Genomic DNA, 22900 nt, shown 5'->3' with positions numbered 1-22900 from the left:
GTAAAAAGTTACGAACACCATTTCGTTTCCGAGAAGCTTCTCTACTTTAATCCTTGCGCATTTAGTTTACGTATAAATTGGCGTGAAACAAATAGAAACACTGCCACGTACCAACTTATTCCAATTATTTAACATTATAAATTAGTATACCTTATTACTATTGATTTGAATTCAATGATAAATTAAAAATTTTGACTGTTCCGAAAAAAGAAATGCTTTTGAGACGGTTCCCCTTTATACTTTTTATACTTAAATCACGCGTTACATGGAACTTTCTTCAAGTCACGTTGTCTTAACGTTTTAATTAGGGTTTCATTTCACCTCAATTTACCAACTTTTTTTCCTAGTTTAAAATATGTGAAACCAACAACATTATATTACACTATTGTTCTCTGTATCACATGTTTTAATGGTACAAAAGCCACACATTGAATTAAATTATTTATATCGTGGTGATGCAAAAGCCAAAAGCTAGGAAATCATGAGATATGACTCATTATTGCATTTAGCTTTTCTTTATTAATTCTCTATTTTTATGGGCATACTCTATGTTTTAATATAAGAAATATCGGCTACATATTTTCTATATGTTGCTAATGGTTGTCGATTATGGTTAGTTATTCTATAATTAGACTTCTTATATATCAAGTTTAAATGGATTTGATAAGTTTTTTCTTTCTTTCACGGGGTAGGACGGGGAAGAACCCTAGACCTCGTTCGCCCTTTGGATATCCCTGAAGAAATCCGAAGGGATCTCCGCCCCCACGCCGTGCACAAGATAAGCAACTAGGTCAATTTTACATGTGCATGGATTGAAATTCATACACTTATTGCATATAATTCATGAATTACATCAATTAGCCACTACTACTTATTCGCACGTCGTTTTACCTTATAGCAGATTGCTTCATTGATTTGAAAATTATTTCATTTGTGGACTAATTTCGAACATCTTGTCATCTCCCTTTTCAAGTTTTTAATTAATTAATTTATTTATACGTAGAATATATACGTAAAATCAATGCATGCATTTGAATTAGTAAAAACGGTTTGACGAGTACGGGTTTGACACTAATGACAACTAATAGTTGAATTAGGCAAAAGATGAAACGTTGAAATCTTGCTTTTTTCAATCCGTGGTTAGTGAACTTAAACCACAAATTTATATGCATATATATGAAATAATAGGCTTTACAAAATCCAACAAAAAACCAGCAATCTTGATCACTGTCAAAATACTGGTTTGGTGTTGAAAATTCTTTAAACAAGTGGATCTGAAAAGCGACAACTGCTCAACAACTTTGTCACTTTCAAAATTCCGACAAAGTTAAAGTATATATCAAATGTGTTGTGCTTAGACAATGGATATGATAAATATTATTAATAATTGGTGCAAGGGTCAAACTATTTCTGCACTGTGATAGTTTTGTTAATTTTTGTCTGCGTGTAAAAATATAATAATTAACTATATATAATACCTTGCAGCGTTGGATGTTCACAAACATCACCTGATTTTGAAAAGCTATTTATCGAAAATTCTCCTCTCTATATACATTTGCATTCTCATCCAATAGCTAGTAAGTAAATCTATCACCAAAAAAATAGAAAAAAAAAATGAAGTTTGGCAAAGAATTTGCTTCACAAATGGTGCCAGAGTGGCAAGAAGCATATACAGATTATGAGTTCTTGAAAACTCTAGTAAAAGAAATCGAAATTTACAAGCAAAGAACCAGATTGGCCAGGCCGGCCGGTCTGGTGCGAAGCCACACACTGTACAGAGCCTTCAGTGGGCTAACACAGAGGGAGAGCTCCCCGGGAGCTCATCAAGCTGCAGGTGAAGTTGAAAACCAAGCCATTCTGGTGCAGAATGTGAGACGGGAAGGGGAGGAGCGTTCGGAGACGATGTTCCTGGGGGCTGCGGACGAAGGAGGGGAGTATGAGATGGTGTATTTCAGAAGGCTGGATGATGAGTTCAATAAGGTGCTGAGGTTTTATAGGTTGAAAGTTGATGAGGTGATGAAGGAGGCTGCTGTTTTGAACAAGCAGATGGTGGCGCTGATCGCGTTTCGTGTGAAGGTGGAGCATCCACAAGGCTGGACTAATAGTGTGGAGGAGACTACTCAGCTAGCCTCTGATGCTGCTGCTTCTTCAGCTGCATTGTTTGCCAACACACCTTCTGCTGTCAAAGCAAGCAGTGAGTTTGCTTCTAAATCTTGTTTTCTTTTGTCTGTAGCTGTGGTGTGATTCATGTTAGAGAGTTTTGGTGGTGCAGGAAGGGTTCCGATGGCTGTAATAGACGAAGAAGGTTCAGTAGCGCACAGCGAAGGGCAGTGTGATGAATCACATGAGGATATGAAAGATGGCAATGGTATTGAGATGGAGAATGAAAGAGTTCAAGAAGTGAAGCAGAAGAATGAGATCAAGGCGAAGAAGAGGCCGGCGCCTTTGGAGATTCTTGATCGTGTGAAGTTCAACACGAGTCAAGAAACTCCTCGCTCGACAATCAAAGGATTCCTCAATCTTCCTAACCAGGCTGATTTGAAGTTTACAGAGGATAATTTGAGGAAAGCAGAAGATCAGCTTAAGAGGGCTTTTGTTGGATTTCATCAGAAGCTAAGGCTTCTAAAAAGCTACAGGTATGTATAACTTCTAACCATCTGTTGATATTATTAGTATTATTTTATGATTTTGTAATTTACATGTTTGTGTGATTGCAACAGTTTTCTGAACATTATGGCCTTCTCAAAGATCATGAAGAAATATGATAAGGTTGCTTCAAGAAATGCATCAAAATATTACCTGAGAATGGTTGATAATTCCTATCTGGGAAGCTCTGATGAGGTGAAAATCATTCACAAATTCCTTGGTTATGTAAAAAAAGTGCAATTGGAAAATGAGGTTATTATGTTGGTGGTATAGGTAAGCAAGCTGATGGAAAGGGTAGAAGCCATCTTCATCAAGCATTTCTCGAACTCGAACCGTAGCAAAGGAATGAACATCTTGCGGCCTAAAACAAAAAGGGAATCACATAGAACCACATTCACCATGGGTAAGAAGTTGGGCATTTTCTGTCAGGAAGGTCCATATTCCATGGGATGTTTGCTCCTAACATGCAAGAAAACCTGCAGGATTTCTGTTTGGCTGCACCATTGCTCTTATCATAGCACTAGCTCTGATTGTTCGAGCACGGAATATACTCGACAAAGAAGGCAGAGTGCTCTACATGGAAACCATGTTTCCCCTCTACAGGTAAGAAAAATCAAACCTCTTCACATATTTAAATTTATACCAACTTTTACTAAGATGAATGAATTTGTGTGACAGTTTGTTCGGGTTCATCGTTCTCCACATAATAATGTACGCTGCAAACATATACTTCTGGAGGCGGTATCGAGTGAATTACTCCTTCATATTTGGATTCAAGGAAGGAACAGAACTAAGATACAGAGAGGTTCTGCTTCTTGGAGTCAGTTTAAGTGTGCTGGCTCTAGCAAGTGTTCTTGCTAATCTCGACATGGAAATGGATCCAATCACAGCTGACTACAAACCCATTACAGAACTCCTTCCTCTTGGATTAGTATTGGTAATAATCTTAACCATGGTTTATTTAATAAAATATATGCATATGTTGAAGAATAAACATTTTATCATATTGTTGTGCAGCTTGTGATTGTGACTATGCTGTGCCCTCTCAACATCTTGTACCGTTCGAGCCGCTATTTTCTACTCGTCTCCGTCTTTCACTGCCTCTTAGCTCCTCTCTATAAGGTTACATTGCCAGATTTCTTCCTAGCAGACCAGTTAACAAGTCAAGTTCAAGCTCTAAGAAGCCTAGAGTTCTACATTTGCTACTACGGTTGGGGAGACTACAAACGCAGGCAAAACCACTGCAAATCCAACGATGTTTTCAACACCTTCTCCTTCATCATCGCTGGAGTCCCATATATGTGGCGCCTCCTTCAGGTGCATACATAATATCAAGAACATAAACAATCATGTTAATTAAACTGCAAAAAAAAAGGGATGGTTGATTTCTTGATCATGTGCAGTGTCTGCGTCGTGTCTACGACGAGAGAGACATCCACCAAGGCTACAACGGGGTGAAATATCTTGCAACAATCATAGCCGTGTGTGCAAGAACAGCCTACACCCTCAACAAAGGGCCAAAATGGAAGATCATAGCCTGGATCACCTCGATCATCGCCACCATCATCAGCACCTACTGGGACATTGTCATGGATTGGGGGCTGTTCCAAAGCAAATCCAAGAACAGATGGCTAAGAGACAAGCTGCTTATCCCACACAGGAGTGTCTACTTTGCAGCCATTGTAAGTTCATCACTAATATTTTTCGAATAAGATCAAGACTTCTACACTAATACACACGTTTCGCTGCAGATATTGAATGTGTTATTGAGATTAGCATGGATGCAGACTGTGATGAACATCACTGTTTTCTCACTGCATAGGCAGACCATGGTTGCGCTCGTGGCTTCCCTAGAGATTCTTCGTCGCGGTCTATGGAACTTCTTCAGGTCAGTGTTAGTACAGCCACAAACTGATGAATTTGGATGATGGATTTTGTGTAATGGAATTAGTTTGTTATAATGTACGTGCGCGCAGGCTGGAGAACGAACATCTCAACAACGTTGGCAAATTCCGAGCTTTCAAGTCAGTGCCATTACCGTTCAACTACGATGAAGATGAAGATGAAGATAAAGATGAGTAGACTTGGCAGTTCAGCAAATTTGTATAGAGATAAGACTAAGAAGTTTCAAATATTTTTCATCTGCACCATAGATGAGAGTCATATTCTTTCATTTTTTACACACAAGTACTCAGTCAGATTCACATATTGTAACCACAAACTCAAAGTTATGTTTTTTCATCAACAAAATCAAAATCTGCCTACTTATCCTACATTCAAAGATACAAAAATGTCAAAAGACTACTTTTCTCACTTCACTTTTACTTTATTTAACTACCAAAATCATTAGATACTTGTGAAGTGGAGTAAATATCAAAATCAACCAAATTACTGTGAAGTAACCGTTGCTCAAAATCACGCAATAATAATTCAATTATAAATATCAAATGATTTACTTGCCCATTGATGAAGAACAAAACCACGGTAATTAAGTTAAGCATGACGACGTGTTAGTGACACCAAATGATGCGACCTCGTTTTTACTATAATAGAGAAGTAGAGTTCAAATTTAACGTTCCAATCCCCAAATTAAAAATAAATTATATGTATAAAGACCTATATCTTTAGGAATTTAAAGTATGAATTGCTTTTTTTTATTGTGTTTGCTATTGTGAGATAATCACTAAAAATATACTCCAGAATTCCCATATCCTAGCAAACTGAGTTAACTTGCAAGCCTTAACTTAAAAAATTCATAACTATAATGACCTAAGCTTTAATAAAACATTGTAAAAATTCATAACTTAATGAAACATTGAAATTTGTAAAAATGGTCGAATTAGTCTAAAAATTCATGCCATTTTTTCTATTCTTTTTTTAAGGTTCATATCATTTTAACAAATGACTCCAAAGGATACAAGTATAAAGGGAATAGAATTTGTAAATCTCCCATCTTTATCCGAAATTCTTTATTAAAGCTCAAGGAGAACCCAAATCCTTGCTCCTATATTCTTTAGATTTGAATATATATGAATTTATACTGGTCATTTCAATCCGGCCCATGTAATCTCATGGATATGAAGTTTCATTAAAAGTTTAAAACTAATTAATTTTACTAATATCCAATTTAAATTTATTTATCTTTAATATCCAATTTATTTACCTTTTTTCGATTCTACAACACAGCAAGCAATGTCAGAATCATCAGAAACAACCAACAACACAAAAAACACCGAAACCCACCCAAACACATCACCCCTTCCCCGCGGAACTCGCCGTGTAATTCGCGGAGTTCCTGCGGCAGAGCATGAGTTCGATTCCCATCAAAACGCCAGAAAAGACTCATCACCCCAAATCGTTGGGTGAAATCACGGTCAAAGCCAAACTGGAAGGGGATAACTACCCCCTTTGGGCCAATCTTATGGACAGGGCAATCGGGGGGAAGGGACTGGCGTCTCACATTGATGGAGTTTCTGTCCCTCCACCCCGAACCGACCCTACCTACCAACAATGGCAGCAACGAGACCACTGCGTCTTCAGTTGGATTATCAACAATATGGCGGCGGATCTGGTGAACGAGGTTTCACAATACGCCACTGCCAAGAAACTCTGGGACGGGATGGCCATCACCTACGGCAGCGGCGCAGATCCCGTTCAGGTGTACGACCTGCATCGACAAACGAACACCATTAAACAGGATGAAATGTCCCTCGAAAGCCTCTGGAATAAATTCCAAAATTTGTGGATATCGATCGATCGCCGGGAAACTACACTAATGACAAAGGAACGATTACGACTTTACCAATTTGTCACCGCACTGGATGACAAGTATGAATCAGTAAAAAAGGAACTCATCAGGCTTGACTCGTTACCATCGGCACGCGAAGCCTACGCACGCGTCCGACGGGAATCGGTCAACAACCAAATCCAGGGTATAGGCACATCACAGAATCCAGCCGGACTAGCCTCTGGACTCGCGGCCATCGATCGAAACCGCTCAACCACTGGACAGCAAGCGGCGCAACGACCATGGCAGAAACGACCGGACGACGACCGAAGCCGCCTCTCCTGTACCCATTGCGGCGGTAAGAAGCACACCAAAGATGGTTGTTTCCTACTAATCGGATTTCCCGATTGGTAGGATGAGATGAAACGGAACAGAGCAGCACGGGCAGTGAATCGAGGAGGACGGGTCGCCACCGTGGTCAGCGACCGGGCCACCGACGCCAGCGGATCGACGGGCAGCGCCGGCGCGACGCACGGCAGCACAGGAGCGGAGTAGCGGGACGGAGAGAATGTACAGTGTTCAGCGGCTAGGGTTTTTTCAGGTACATCTTTGGGGATTAAATCCCCCATCTATGCAAAAATGTCGTCCGCCCCCAATATTTGTGGAAGATTGCACCCAAACCCCCACACAAAAAATAACTTCAAGAAGCTCCCCACAAAAACCCATATATTGCCCCAGCCACCCCGCTCCACAAATATATCACAAAGCCCACCCCCTCAAACCCATATTTCTCACAGACCACCCCCCAGCCCCAACTTATTGCCAAATAACCCCACAACTTTCCCAAAATCCGAAAATATATGCTCCATAGATTGCGAGAATACTCTACAAAAAATCTCAACCCTTGAATTTACACCGAATATCCGCTGTAATAATTCATTCCAAGCCCTAGCAAATTCCTCCGTCACCAGTTGCATGGACAAAGACAAAAATTGGATTTTTGACTGTGGCGCGACAGACATGATGTCTTTTGAGGCGTCTGATTTTACTTGCATATCTGCGACGTGGCACTGAACGACGAGGGCTTTATTATGTAGACAGGATGGCCCAACATGGTACTGCGATGCAGACTCAAGGACCGACTTCGTCACAAGCCTGGATTTGGCATCGCCGGTTAGGACACCCGTCTATAGCATATTTACGTTTACTGTTTCCTAAACTTACTACCAACCTTCCCTATTTGAATTGTGAGACTTGTTTTTTGTCCAAGAGCCATAGACACACGTTTAAATTTAGTAATACCCGTGAGAAAATACCTTTTTCCATTGTTCACTCCGACGTTTGGGGTCCCGCCCCTGTGGTGGAAGGTCTAGGATTTAAATATTTTGTTCTCTTTATTGATGATTGCACGCGCATGACTTGGGTTTATTTTCTGAAGTCTAAATCTGAGGTCTTTGAAAAATTTTGCCTGTTTTATACTCTAGTGCAAAATCAATATGGAAAAACAATTAAAATCCTTAGGTCGGACAATGGGGGAGAATTCATTAATGCAAATATGCAAAAATATTTTTCTGACAGGGGAATAATACATCAAACAACTTGTCCACACACTCCAGAACAGAATGGGGTAGCTGAACGTAAGAATAGGACTCTCCTCGAAATGACTAGAGCACTGTTGATTGAGTCTAGGGTCCCAAAACATTTTTGGCCCGAAGCCTTAGCCACCTCAGTCTATCTCATCAACAGATTACCTACCCGCATCCTAAATCTTGAAACACCCATCGATGTTTGTCATCCATGCACCAAATATCACCACCACTTAACCTTGAACCTCAGGTCTTTGGCTGTATTGTTTTTGTCCATATCCCAAAATATGACCGATCTAAACTTGCTCCCCGCTCTGTTAAATGCGTTTTCTTGGGGTACGGAACAAACTAAAAAGGGTATCGCTGCTATGATCCTAAAGCCAAACACCTATATACCACGATGAATTGTGATTTCATTGAGAGTGAGTATTTCTTTACCCAACCTCGCGGTTAGGGGGAGGAGAGTGATAGTATACCACTTAGAGATCCGGTCAGTTGTTCCCCACGTCAAACAGTAAATCTCCATGGCGATCCAAACTTGCCAAATACAGACTCTATGATAGAAGTTGGTCCACCAGACGAAGTGAACTGCAGTACCAACGGGCCGTCTACAGAGTCTCATACACAGCCCGAGGAGTTGAGTAAAATAGCTACACCATCTTCCCCGCCTGTGATTCTTATGGTAAGCGATACTGTTGATTTTGATGATCCAAGACAAGGAGCTACTGCAAACAACGAACCAGTGGAAACAAGTGGAAGCGAGATGGGAGGATTTACACTACCTCCACGAAGCACCAGAGGAATACCCCCAAAGAGATACTCACCGGAGTGGAAAGGAAGGAAAACTCAGTATTCCATTGTCAATACTGCACAAGGCTACCTGATGGAAATGGCACAGGCATTTGAGGCAGCTCTATATGAAGATGGGGAGTAGGGGTGTCGAAACGGGTACCCGCGGGTACCCGTACCCGTACCCGTTTGTAGCCAAAATCTTTGTCCCGTTACCCGACCCGCACAGTGACGGGTACCCGCCTTGTCGGGTACGGGTATCCCGTACCCGACAGGCGGGTACCCGTACCCGACCCGTTTAAAATATATTCATCACGTTGGCTTTATATCTGAATATGGTCACACAATCTGAATAATAGGTATATTTTACTCAACCAGTTATTTGGTTAACTCACCATGCACTAGCTTGATAAAAAATTAATTTACCAAATACTCATCCAGCACATAGGTTACGTGTTATAATTCTAAAACTCATCCCCAAATACTTGCCACCTAAATCTATATTTTAATGCATAAAGAAGTTGCATGAAAGAGTATGCAATATTTTGTAAACACAGAACAAAATCTTGTTTCAGTTTTAATAATTTCCAACGCAGTTTCTTAGGAATTGGGGCAGCAATCTGGAAGTTATTGACTTGAGCCCTTACCTTCTTCGCGGCAGGGGTCGGCGGCTGATGTGGGTGGTGGCGGGTGCGGGCGGCGGCCGGCGGCGGGTGGCGGCGCGGGTGTGAGGAGCAGACAATTTAGGGTAATGGACAAAAGACTTCAGAGTTAATACTAAAACGTGTATTAATTAAAATTACGGTAACGGACAAAAGACTTAAACGAATATTAATTAAAAAATTTAATACAATATTTATATTTAAACGGGTATATAAGCGGGTATCTGGTATACCCGATACCCGCAAAAACCTGAAACTCAAATACCCGTACCCGAACCCGTTCCCTCTTATGTCGGGTAGCGGGTACCCGAAACCCGACGGGTAACGGGTCGGGTGTGCGGGTACCCAATACCCGCTACCCGTTTCGACACCCCTAACGGGGAGATTCCGTGTTCATGGATAGAGGCAATGAAGCACAAACACTGGCAGGAGGCAATGAAGAATGAGATGGATGCACTCATCCGAAATGGCACTTGGGAGGAATGCAAGTTGCCAGAAGGAAAGAACCCGGTAGGATGCCGCTGGATATTCACCATCAAAAGACGAGCTGACGGATCGATCGAAAGATACAAGGCCAGACTTGTGGCAAAAGGGTATACCCAAACGTATGGAGTAGATTACGAAGAGACATTCTCTCCAGTGGCAAAAATGAACACAGTCAGAACATTACTCGCAATGGCTGCATGTAAAGACTGGCCCCTACACCAGTTTGATGTGACCAACGCATTCCTGCATGGCGAGCTGAAAAAAAATGAGGAAGTCTACATAGAGATGCCACCAGGATACTCAGGGGGCAGAAATGTGTGCAAACTGAAGAAAACGTTGTACGGACTAAAGCAGTCTCCAAGAGTTTGGTTTGGCATATTCTCACAAGCAATGCAGAAGTATGGGTACATCCAAAGTCATTCATATCATACTCTATTTTTAAAGAAGCGAGGAGAGAAAATGACTTGTTTGATAATTTATGTGGACGACATGATCATTTCGGGAGACGATGAAGAGGAAATAAATAATCAGCGAGCAAACTTATTTCAGGAGTTCGAGATGAAGAACCTTGGGCCTCTCAAATATTTTCTGGGAATAGAAGTGCTTCGGTCAAGGAAAGGGATATTTTTACGACAAAAGAAGTATGTGCTCGATCTACTTGCAGAAATTGGATTGTTGGACTGCAAACCAGCAGACATTCCAAATTTCCAATGATGGTGAATAATGGGTTGAAGTTTGAAGACGGCGCCAAGTTAGCAGACCGAGAAGAATATCAACGATTGGTGGGCAAACTCATTTACCTGTCTCACACAAGGCCTGACAGGTAAAGATATGGAGTGTTGCTCCATAAGAGTAAAGATCTCGAGATAGATGGATACACTGATGCTGACTGGGCCAGTAATCCTATAGATCGGAAGTCCACTGGAGGATATTTCACGTTTGTAGGAGGAAATCTAGTCACTTGGAAAAGCAAGAAGTAGAAAGTTGTGGCTCTATCGAGTGCAGAGGCAGAATTTCGAAGGATCAAGAGTGGTCTAACTGAGATACTTTGGCTTAGGAGACTACTCACTGAGATTGGGTTTCCACCGACGAGGAAAAGTCAGCTTTTCTGCGACAACAAAGCAGCTATCAGCATTTCAGAGAACTCAGTCCAACATGACAGGACTAAGCATGTAGAGGTTGACCGTCACTTTATTAAGGAAAAGATCGAAGGGGGAGTCATAGAGCTTCCTTTCGTTCGATCAGGAGAACAGCTGGCAGACATTCTCACGAAGGCAGTAAATCCTAAATCCTTCAGTGGGGTTTTGGGCAAGTTGAGTATCGGGGATGCCGTTACTCAACTTGAGGGGGAGTGTCAAACATACCATGCACACACCTTACCAAATAGGGAGACACTATTAGAGGAGAAGATATTATGTAATTAATAGGGAGCATATTTACCTAAAATTAGGATGATTCTATTCCATAATTACCGTGTAACAACTCCTATATTAAGGGCGAGAAATCATTCTAATAAACATAGAACACAATACATTGTCTTCTACTTCTACATTCAACAAATAGCAATTTATTAAGTTTGATTTAAAACTAAAAAAGTTCTAATTTGGGTCGATTATACTTATAAATCGTGTGAACACACTGTGATAATAACTTAATACTATGACAGTTTTTGACCCCTAACGACATGTTGACAATGTACTTAAATACTGTTATTTCCTACGTACCATGTCAAAAGTGGGTAAAAACAATTCACCCTTTACATTAAATAAGAGCTCTATGGAATAGATCAGAACCAGCAATCTTGACCACAGTAAAATACTATTTTAGAGTTGAAAAAATTGATTAAATTAAAAGTGTTTACGTGTCTCGGAATATTCACAAAGACCATTGGACCACCTGATTTGAAAATTCTACAGCTGAATATTTCTTTTATTGAAATAGTTTCCTCAACTCTTATATATACTGCAACGTATATTTGCATTCTCCATCACTAAATCTGTCACACACACTCAAAAAAAAAAACATGAAGTTTGGTAATGAATTTGCTTCACAAATGGTTCCAGAATGGCAAGCAGCCTACACAGATTATAATTTCTTGAAAAGTCTTATAAAAGAGATCCAAGTTTTCAAGCAAAGAAACAGGCCGGCCAAACCGGCTGGTCCGAGGCGAACCCAAACTCTTTACAGAGCCTTCAGTGGCCTGACACAGAGGGTGAACACCCCAAGCTCTCATCAGGCTGCAGCTGATATAGAGAGTCAAGCCATTCTCGTGCAAAGCGTGAGGCGAGAAGGCGAGGAGCGTTCAGAGACGATGTTTCTGATGGCTGCAGACGAAGGAGGAGAGTATGAGATGGTGTATTTCAGAAGGCTGGATGATGAGTTCAATAAGGTGCTAAGGTTTTATAGATTGAAAGTTGATGAGGTGATGAAGGAGGCTGCAGTGCTGAACAAGCAGATGGAGGCATTGATCGCGTTTCGTGTGAAGGTGGAGCATCCACAGGGCTGGACCAATAGTGTGGAGGAGACCACTCAGCTTGCCTCAGATGCTGCTGCTTCTTCAGCTGCATTGTTTGCCAACACACCCTCTGCTGTCAGAGCAAGCAGTGAGTTTTATACTATATCTTGGTGTACTCTTGAGAGCCTATAAGAGGGCATGTATATTTGCATCATAGTGAATAAGAAAGACCAAAATCATTCCCCGAAACATAGCTTTAATCCTATTTTAACAGTTTTCAGACAAGATTTGTCTTTGTGTTTCATGTTAGAACACTACTAATGAGTTATGTACTAATGCTTGGTTGTTTTCTGACAATATCTGTGTCTTTGTGTGTGTTTCATGTTGAGAGTGCTAATGATTGGGTGTTTTGATGATGCAGGAAGAGTTCCGATGGCTGTTATAGATGAAGAAGGTTGGATACCGGGCCACGGGCCGTCTAATGAATCAGAGGCTGATAGGAGAGAGGGAATTGAGATGAAGGCAGTGAATGATATCAAGGCGAAAAGGCCAGCGCCTCTGGAGGTTCTTAAACAGGTCAAGTTTAACACGACTCAAGAAACGCCTCGCTCGACAATCAAAGGTTTCCTCAATCTTCCCAACCAGGCAGATTTGAAGTTCACTAAGGATAACTTGAAGAAAGCAGAAGATCAGCTTAAGAGGGCTTTTGTTGGATTTTATCAGAAGCTCAGGCTTCTCAAAAATTACAGGTATATATATACACATAACTTTTAGACAGATATTTTTAATGTTGTTGGTGTTATATTCACATACTATTTGTGTAATTGGAACAGTTTTCTGAATATTATGGCATTTTCAAAGATCATGAAGAAATATGATAAGGTTGCAGAAAGAAGTGCATCAAAATCTTACATGAGAATGGTTGATAATTCCTATTTGGGCAGTTCTGATGAGGTACAAAAAAACATTCACAATTCCCGTTTTTAATGTAGAAATTGCATATGAAATAAGGAGGTTATTGTGTTATAATAGGTGAGCAAGCTGTTGGAGAGGGTAGAAGCCACCTTCATCAAGCATTTCTCAAACTCGAACCGCAGCAAAGGAATGAACATCTTGAGGCCTAAAAGAAAAAGGGAAACACACAGAATTACATTCTCCACAGGTAAGACATTCGATTTTTTCTGCCTCATGCTCAAATTTTCTTCTCAAAACTGAAAAATAACATGCATGAAATCTTTGTCCTGCAGGATTTCTATTTGGTTGCACAGTTGCTCTTATCGTAGCACTGATTCTGATCGTTCGAGCACGTAAAATACTTGACAAACAAGGAAGAGAGATCTACATGGAAACCATGTTTCCCCTCTATAGGTCAGAAAAATCAAACCTCTTCACCATCTCTCCATTTTCTTTTAATTTATATCAACTTGTTACTAAGCTGAATGAACTTGTGTTACAGTTTGTTCGGGTTCATCGTTCTCCACATGATAATGTACGCTGCAAACATATATTTCTGGAGGCGGTATCGAGTGAATTATTCCTTCATATTTGGATTTAAGGAAGGAACAGACCTTGGATACAGAGAGGTTCTGCTTCTTGGATTCAGTTTGAGTGTGTTGGCTCTAGCTAGTGTTCTTGCGAATCTCGACATGGAAATGGATCCAATCACAGCTGACTACAAACCCATTACAGAACTACTTCCTCTTGGATTAGTAGTGGTAATCATCTTAACCATAATTATATTTAATGAAATATGCATATCTTGAAGATTAAACATTTGTCATATTTTTGTGCAGCTTGTGTTTGTGATTATGCTGTGCCCTCTCAACATCTTGTATCGTTCGAGCCGCTATTTTCTACTCGTCTGCGCCTTCCACTCCCTCTTAGCTCCTCTCTATAAGGTAAGAAGAAACATAAAATCTTGTGATTGATTGATTGATTAAACTAACAAAGTGAAGCATACTATTCTTGAAGGTTACATTGCCAGATTTCTTCCTAGCAGACCAGATAACAAGTCAAGTTCAAGCTCTAAGAAGTCTAGAGTTCTACATTTGCTACTACGGTTGGGGAGACTACAAACACAGGCAAAGCAACTGCAAATCCAACGATGTTTTCAACACCTTCTCCTTCATCATCGCTGGAGTCCCATACGTATGGCGCCTCCTGCAGTGTCTGCGTCGCCTATATGACGAAAGAGATCCTCATCAAGGCTACAACGGGGTGAAATATCTGGCGACAATCCTAGCGGTCTGTGCAAGAACAGCCTACACCCTCAACGGAGGGGCTACATGGAAGATCATAGCTTGGACCACCTCAATCGTAGCAACGATCCTCAGCACGTATTGGGACATAGTTGTAGATTGGGGGCTGCTTCAAAGCAAATCCAAGAACAGATGGTTGAGAGACAAGCTGCTTGTCCCACACAAGAGTGTCTACTTTGTAGCCATTGTACGAACACCACTAATTTTCTAGAAGCAGATTTTTGGTGCATAATAACTGATAGTTAAGATTGATCGTTTCCTTGCAGATTTTGAATGTGTTGCTGCGGTTAGCATGGATGCAGACTGTGATGAGGATCACCGTTTTCTCACTGCATAGGCAGACAATGGTTACACTCGTGGCTTCGCTAGAGATCCTTCGTCGCGGTCTCTGGAACTTCTTCAGGTTATTACAATCTTCAAATTTTGAATTGATGGATTTAGTTCTCCTAATAAATACTATGAATCATCATGTGTAATGAAATTTGTTTGATATGCAGGCTGGAGAACGAGCATCTCAACAACGTCGGCAAATTCCGAGCTTTCAAATCAGTGCCATTACCGTTCAATTACGACGAAGATGGAGATAAAGATGAGTAAATATGCAGCTGCAACATATGTATAGAAGTTAAGAACAAGAATGTCCTATTCTTTTGATCTTTTGCACATTCCAAATTGTAATCTGTTTAATTCACATTTGCATAATCTAGTAATTTCATATTCAAAGAACACAGCCATGCTTGATGACTAACGTCAAATCTTCCAAACCAAAACACAGCATGATAAATGACATCAAAGAACACAAAGATAAAGATCCCAGACAATAATAATTGATGTTTTTTAAACCACTTTCTGTAATATCCCTACTTCAAAATAACAATGATTTTAATTACTCCATATAGTACTACTGACAAAATTTAATATTCCACCAATTTATCTACCCCACGGGCGACAATCACGAGGCATATCCTAGAAAATATCAGACTAACCATATTTCTTCTTTTTAACTTTTTAAATAGGTGAAAAGAGTGTATCTGTATCTAGAATAAAGAAATAGTGACCATCCTCTAATCTAGAAGCTATGAAACCACCCAAAAAAACAGCACTAAAAAATCATGGAATGCTTCTTCTACACAGAGAAAACTCAAGCAGCTCCTAGCTTATTTTGGTTTGAATATATTATGCATTTACACTGATCATTTCAAGCTCATGGACCATTTCATTTAGGGAAGTTCCTTCATAGTTGAGCCATTTCCTTATATGCATATTCTTTTCCTTACTTTATTTATTTTTCTACTTTATTCTCTCTATTTTTTCCTCTCTCCTGCTTTTCTCTCACTCTATATAACATACTCGCTATGTCCCACAATAAGAGTCCTACATTTAGTTTGAGTACGAGTTTTAAGAAATGTAAAAAAAATTAAGATGAATAAGTTGGTAGCATAAAAAATATGAGTGAAATAAGTTTATGGAATGGGAGACCTGCTATTTAGGGTGAAGGTGAATTATTGGACAGAGGGCATAATAAACATTATGACGCGGAATGAATGGAGTAAAAAAGTATTCCACATTCGTCTATAACCAAACAACTCTCAACATATTGAAATCTTGAAATCTTGCTTCTTTAATCCGTGGTTTTAGTGAACTTAGGATGCATACCAAAAAAGGCTCGAGATGGAAAAAAAAATCCGTGGTTTTAGTGAACTTAGGATGCATGCCAAAAAAGGCTCGAGATGGAAAAAAAAAATCCGTGGTTTTAGTGAACTTAAATCTTGCTGCTTTACGAAATCAGACATAAAACCAGCAATCTTGACCACTTACCAAAAAAAGTACTCCGTACTGCTTTGGTGTTGAAAATTCATGAACAAGTGGATGTGAACACGACAACGGCTCAACCAACTGTCACTTTCTAAATTCCAATAATGTTGACAGTGGATAAAATGAAATTTATTACTGGGGTCAATGGCTTATAAATATAATTGTATCTGCGTTTTGATAGTTTTGTTAGTATTTTCTGGTGTTATAAATATAGGGTTATGATCCATTACCGATTAGCAAATTCAAAATTAAGATCAAATATTATTCGGTTAAAATAATATAATGATAAGTGTATTATATTTTAAATTAAAAATAATTAAATAAGTGTATTAATATTAATTTATTATATATGGTAGTTAAAATTAACCACTTTATCGCTTTTCAAAATCATCTTAAAATTTTAACTTTACGTAACTCTCTCGATTTAAAATATTTTTTCGTAAAAAATATACCAAATTAAAGGTAATTTCATAAAGATTCTAACGAGATCTCAATTGCATTTGTTCCGACAATGATCGGATGATGAAATTTTATAATTTTTATTTCAATTTTCATATATGTTAATAATCAGATATTATATCAATAAATACATCAAAGAAATATAATACATGTACAATATCAATAAAACTGTGTTGATATTTTCTGGTACTTGTGGTGAGATTCTTATATCACTGCGTTGATATTCGTAATGCACTATGTTGATATAAAAAAACATGAAAATTATTATGTTACAATATATTGACTATTTTACCCTTTTGTTGATATTTTATCTATTATTTATTAAAATCCGAGAAATTTAATCTCATCTACTCATTTTAAGATCTAACGGTTTATGATTGGTCTTAGTTGTGGTTGGATACTATATGCATTTTAAACGGGGATAGTGAATAATGTACCTTTGCATAATTGGATATTTGGAGTGTTTTACAGTAAAAATCACTTGTAAAATATAATTAATGTAAAATAAATTAATTCTACTTTATTTATACTACCTCCGTCCCAAGGTAGTTGATGATTTCTTTTGACCACGAGATTTAAGAAATTGATATATTAAAGGTTAAAGTGGAGATAGTAAAGTAAGAGATAAAATAAAGTAAGAATAATGAAAAGAGAGTAAAGTATGAGAGTGAATAAAATCTTTTGCTAAAACAAAGGAAATGACTCAACTACTTTGAGATAGATAGAGTAATATATATGAACCCTTCTCCTAAAATTTCAAAGATTCCTAACTTTTTAAAGTAAATTTAATACTTAATCCGTCTCATAAAAATATGAGCAATTGATATGTCTCAGGAATTAAGACAAAATTGGTAAAATAAGAGAAAAGTAGTTAAAATAGTGTTAATGGATAGTAAGACCAATATTATTAGTAGTATTTAATGGTGGTATAAGTCGTAAATAATTTGATGTATAAGGGTAATATATTGGATAACTTTCTTAAAAATGGAATGCACATAATTTTATGTGACGGATGAAAATAGAATGTGCATATTTATGTGACGGAGGGAGTAAAAATTACTAAAAATGTGTCAGATATTACATAATAATTTTAAATTAAGCTCAAAATAACATGTGGATTTGTCATAAAATTTTCATTCATCTATTTGTATCTCATGGAAATAAAGTTTCATTTAAACTATCAAGTATGTTTATCAATAGTAGTAAAATTTACTACTCCACTAAGTTTGACTTGAAACAAATTAAGTTCTAATTAGGGTCAATTAATATGACACATATATATAAAGCATAGAATGATTTCCACACGAGATTTGTCACACATAATGACACTTTTGTCACTGAACTTAAATATGAGTAAAAAGTCACCAATAAATTAGATTAGATCTATATCAAAACCAGTAATCTTGACAAAAGTAAATTGAAGGAGTAGAAGTACCATTTCATTAAGTTAAAGAAGTACTCCCACAAAGACCACTGGACCACCTGATTTGAAAATTCTTCAGTTGAATATATTTTAATTAGATCAATAGTTTTATCGACTCTTATGTATACTGCAACCGATATTTGCATTCTCCACATTAGCAAACTCACAAAAAAGAAACATGAAGTTTGGTAATGAATTTACTTCACAAATGGTGCCAGAATGGCAAGAAGCTTACACAGATTATAATTTCTTGAAAAGCCTTTTAAAAGAGATCCAAGTTTTCAAGCAAAGAAACAGACCAGCCAAGCCGGCCGGTCCGAGGCGAACCCAAACTCTTTACAGAGCCTTCAGCGGCCTGACACAGAGGGTGAACACCCCTAGCTCTCATCAGGCTGCAGCTGACATTGAGAGTCAAGCCATTCTCGTCCAAAGCGTGAGGCGAGAAGGCGAGGAGCGTTCAGAGACGATGTTTCTGATGGCTGCAGACGAAGGAGGAGAGTATGAGATGGTGTATTTCAGAAGGCTGGATGATGAGTTCAATAAGGTGCTGAGGTTTTATAGGTTGAAAGTTGATGAGGTGATGAAGGAGGCTGCAGTGCTGAACAAGCAGATGGAGGCATTGATCGCGTTTCGTGTGAAGGTGGAGCATCCACAGGGCTGGACCAATAGTGTGGAGGAGACCACTCAGCTTGCCTCAGATACTGCAGCTTCTTCAGCTGCATTGTTTGCCAACAGCCCCTCTGCTATCAAAGCAAGCAGTGAGTTTTCATACAAGATTGTTTTGTGTGTGTGTGAGTACTAATTAGCATTCTACTAATTCTTGGAATTTTTAGACAAGATGTGTGTGAGTGTGTTTCATGTTAGAATACTAATAATGATGGGTGTTGTGTTGATGCAGGAAGAGTTCTGATGGCTGGTATAGATGAAGAAGATTGGATACCAGCGTCTGATAAATCAGAGGCTGATAGGAGAGAAGGAAGTGTTGAGATGAAGGCAGTAAGTGCAAGGATTCAAGAAGAGAAGAAGAATGACATCAAGGCGGAAAGGCTGGCGCCTCTAGAGGTTCTTAAACAGGTCAAGTTTAACATTACTCAAGAAACACCTCGCTCGACAATCAAAGGATTCCTCAATCTTCCTAACCAGGCAGATTTGGAGTTCACTGAGGACAATTTGAAGAAAGCAGAAGAACAGCTAAAGATGGCTTTTGTTGGATTTTATCTGAAGCTGAGGCTTCTCAAAAGCTACAGGTATGTGTATATAACTTCTAGACATTTTTTAAGGCTGTGGATATTGATTTTGTAATTTACATACTGCTTGTGTAATTGGAGCAGTTTTCTGAATATTATGGCATTTTCAAAGATCATGAAGAAATATGATAAGGTTGCAGAAAGAAGTGCATCAAAATCTTATATGAGAATGGTTGATAATTCCTATTTGGGCAGTTCTGATGAGGTACAAAAAATCATTCACAATTCCCATTTTTAATGTAGAAATTGCATATGAAATAAGGTGGTTATTGTGTTATTATAGGTGAGCAAGCTGTTGGAGAGGGTAGAAGCCACCTTCATCAAGCATTTCTCAAACTCGAACCGCAGCAAAGGAATGAACATTTTGAGGCCTAAAAGAAAAAGGGAAACACACAGAATTACATTTTCAACGGGTAAGACATTCGCGTTTTCTGTCTCAAGCTCAAATTTTCTTCTCAGAACTGAAAAATAACATGCATGAAATCTTTGTCCTGCAGGATTTCTATTTGGTTGCACAGTTGCTCTTATCGTAGCACTGATTCTGATTGTTCGTGCACGTAAAATACTTGACCACCAAGGGAGAGTGATTTACATGGAAACCATGTTTCCCCTCTATAGGTCAGAAAAATCAATACTCTAATCATCTCTCCATTTTCTTGAAACTTTCATCAACTTTTCACTAAGATGAATAGATTTTTCACAGTTTGTTCGGGTTCATCGTTCTCCACATGATAATGTACGCTGCAAACATATATTTCTGGAGGCGGTATCGAGTGAATTATTCCTTCATATTTGGATTTAAGGAAGGAACAGACCTTGGATACAGAGAGGTTCTGCTTCTTGGATTCAGTTTGAGTGTGTTGGCTCTAGCTAGTGTTCTTGCGAATCTCGACATGGAAATGGATCCAATCACAGCTGACTACAAACCCATTACAGAACTACTTCCTCTTGGATTAGTAGTGGTAATCATCTTAACCATAATTATATTTAATGAAATATGCATATCTTGAAGATTAAACATTTGTCATATTTTTGTGCAGCTTGTGTTTGTGATCATGCTGTGCCCTCTCAACATCTTGTACCGTTCGAGCCGCTATTTTCTACTCGTCTGCGCCTTCCACTCCCTCTTAGCTCCTCTCTATAAGGTAAGAAGAAACATAAAATCTTGTGATTGATTGATTGTTAAAACTTAAAACTAACAAAGTGATGCACACTATTCTTACAAACATATTTGTGTCTGTTTCTTGAAGGTTACATTGCCAGATTTCTTCCTAGCAGACCAGCTAACAAGTCAAGTTCAAGCTCTAAGAAGTCTAGAGTTCTACATTTGCTACTACGGTTGGGGAGACTACAAACACAGGCAAAGCAACTGCAAATCCTCCGATGTTTTCAACACCTTCTCTTTCATCATCGCTGGAGTCCCATACGTATGGCGCCTCCTGCAGGTGCATAGAATCAAAATCTAAAATCAATCATCAGAAAGCAAAATAGTGTTCATGGCAGCTGCGAAACTCATGGTTTCTTGATTTTTTGCAGTGTCTGCGTCGCCTCTATGATGAAAGAGACCCTCATCAAGGCTACAATGGGGTGAAATATCTGGCGACAATCCTAGCAGTCTGTGCAAGAACAGCCTACACACTCAACGAAGGGGTTACCTGGAAGATCATAGCTTGGACCACCTCAATCATAGCAACGATCCTCAGCACGTATTGGGACATAGTTGTAGATTGGGGGCTGCTTCAGAGCAAATCCAAGAACAGATGGTTGAGAGACAAGCTGCTTGTCCCACACAAGAGTGTCTACTTTGTAGCCATTGTAAGAGGACCACGAATTTTCTAGAAGCAGATTTTTGGTGTGGGAACTGACAGTTAATATTGTTCTTTTCCCTGCAGATTTTGAATGTATTGCTGAGATTAGCATGGATGCAGACTGTGATGAGGATCACCGTTTTCTCACTGCATAGGCAGACAATGGTTACCCTCGTGGCTTCTCTAGAGATCCTTCGTCGCGGTCTCTGGAACTTCTTTAGGTTTTTACAGTCTTCAAATTTGGATGGAAGAATTTTGTTCTGGTAATAAATATGTCACGTGTAATGGAATTAGTTTCTTAAATGTGCAGGCTGGAGAACGAACATCTCAACAACGTTGGAAAATTCCGAGCTTTCAAATCAGTGCCATTACCTTTCAATTACGATGAAGATGGAAACAAACATGATTAGAAATGCAGCTGCAAGATTTGTAGTACATGGGATAAGAACGTGTCCTATTCTTTGTATCTTTACACATTTCAAATTGTAATCGGTAAAATTCACATATTGTGAAGTCTTTTTGCATAATATTAAATGTTTTTATAAACAAATTTCAGATTCAAAGAACAGACCCATGGTTGATGACTAACTTCAAATCTGCCAAACCTAAACACAGCATGAAAAATGACAGCAAAGAACACACAGATAAAGATGGTACAATACTACTGTATTTCTTAGTTACCTAGATTTTCTGCAAGGAAGAAATACAGATAAGTGGACAACATATTCTTTGCAAAGAGAGTAGGTTGAAGGATTCACTGGGAAGGCTGGAGTACTACTATCTTCATTAGCAGTACAAGGAAGAAAAATAAGTAATCCAAGGAACAAAACATGTTAACAATGAATCTCCTTTTCGGATTCTAAAATGCATAAAATCCTTGTGGATATCCGTCTAAAGGGAATAATAACTAAAGTACACATCAAAATTTCCCTCTATTCATTTCTAACACAGGAGATCCCAGTTTATGAACAATCACATTAGTTGATGAAGTTGAAGATATGTCGGATACTCAGAGAGTAAGAACACTACCTCATGCTTTATCCAATTTATTAACAGAAGCTTAACAGAAGGAAATACCATAATCAGGATGACAGGGGATGGGGTGGAATTAATGGCCAATAGTGGATTCGAATGAAGAACCTCCAAATGTCTGCTCAGATGGTAAAATTAGTGCACCTTGAGCTGAACTCTTAGTGAGATGTCAGCGAAGGAGGCTATTTTTCACCTGCATCATAAATTAGGTAATATCCTTGATTTTTTAACACATGCCTAATTGTAACTGCAAAATGTCTAATCCATATATTGAGAAGTATCTTTGCATAATATTCAACGGTGTTCAGCATTATCAACATTTATTCTGCTTCAAAGAACAGAGCCATGCCTAATGACCAACTCCACATCTGTCAATTTTCATTACAGCATGAAAAATGACTGCAAAGACCATAAAGACAAAGATAAAGATTGTCAATCAAAGTTTCACAATTCACTTGTATTCCTTGCATCATTCAAGTAGCCATTGTCAAAATGGCGTGCATTGAC

General features: G+C 38.8%; 3 protein-coding genes across 3 annotated transcripts; all 3 read left to right on the top strand.

Moving 5' to 3' along the window:
- Positions 1–1517: 1517 nt before the first annotated feature.
- On the top strand, positions 1518–4902 carry LOC121794848 (phosphate transporter PHO1 homolog 3-like). Its single transcript, XM_042193208.1, has 10 exons — positions 1518–2194; positions 2273–2636; positions 2721–2841; positions 2920–3049; positions 3129–3249; positions 3325–3583; positions 3664–3963; positions 4050–4328; positions 4398–4534; positions 4623–4902. Exons 1-10 carry the CDS (start codon positions 1615–1617, stop codon positions 4726–4728), a joined length of 2397 nt encoding a protein of 798 aa, XP_042049142.1. The 5' UTR covers positions 1518–1614; the 3' UTR covers positions 4729–4902.
- Positions 4903–11906: 7004 nt separating this feature from the next.
- Positions 11907–15263, top strand: LOC121794849 (phosphate transporter PHO1 homolog 3-like). Its single transcript, XM_042193209.1, has 10 exons — positions 11907–12499; positions 12773–13100; positions 13185–13305; positions 13384–13513; positions 13599–13719; positions 13808–14066; positions 14145–14249; positions 14323–14796; positions 14876–15012; positions 15107–15263. Exons 1-10 carry the CDS (start codon positions 11920–11922, stop codon positions 15204–15206), a joined length of 2355 nt encoding a protein of 784 aa, XP_042049143.1. The 5' UTR covers positions 11907–11919; the 3' UTR covers positions 15207–15263.
- A 3161-nt stretch (positions 15264–18424) lies between these two features.
- LOC121794846 (phosphate transporter PHO1 homolog 3-like) lies at positions 18425–21888 on the top strand. The gene is made up of 11 exons (XM_042193206.1): positions 18425–19064; positions 19205–19553; positions 19638–19758; positions 19837–19966; positions 20051–20171; positions 20257–20515; positions 20594–20698; positions 20804–20998; positions 21090–21368; positions 21446–21582; positions 21672–21888. Exons 1-11 carry the CDS (start codon positions 18485–18487, stop codon positions 21769–21771), a joined length of 2376 nt encoding a protein of 791 aa, XP_042049140.1. The 5' UTR covers positions 18425–18484; the 3' UTR covers positions 21772–21888.
- The last annotated feature ends 1012 nt before the right edge of the window (positions 21889–22900 follow it).

The sequence above is a fragment of the Salvia splendens genome, chromosome 3 (genome assembly GCF_004379255.2).
Source record: "Salvia splendens isolate huo1 chromosome 3, SspV2, whole genome shotgun sequence".
Classification (NCBI taxonomy): Eukaryota; Viridiplantae; Streptophyta; class Magnoliopsida; order Lamiales; family Lamiaceae; genus Salvia; species Salvia splendens.
The sequence above is the reverse complement of the archived record's forward strand: the minus strand, read 5'-3'. Positions and strand labels throughout refer to the sequence as shown.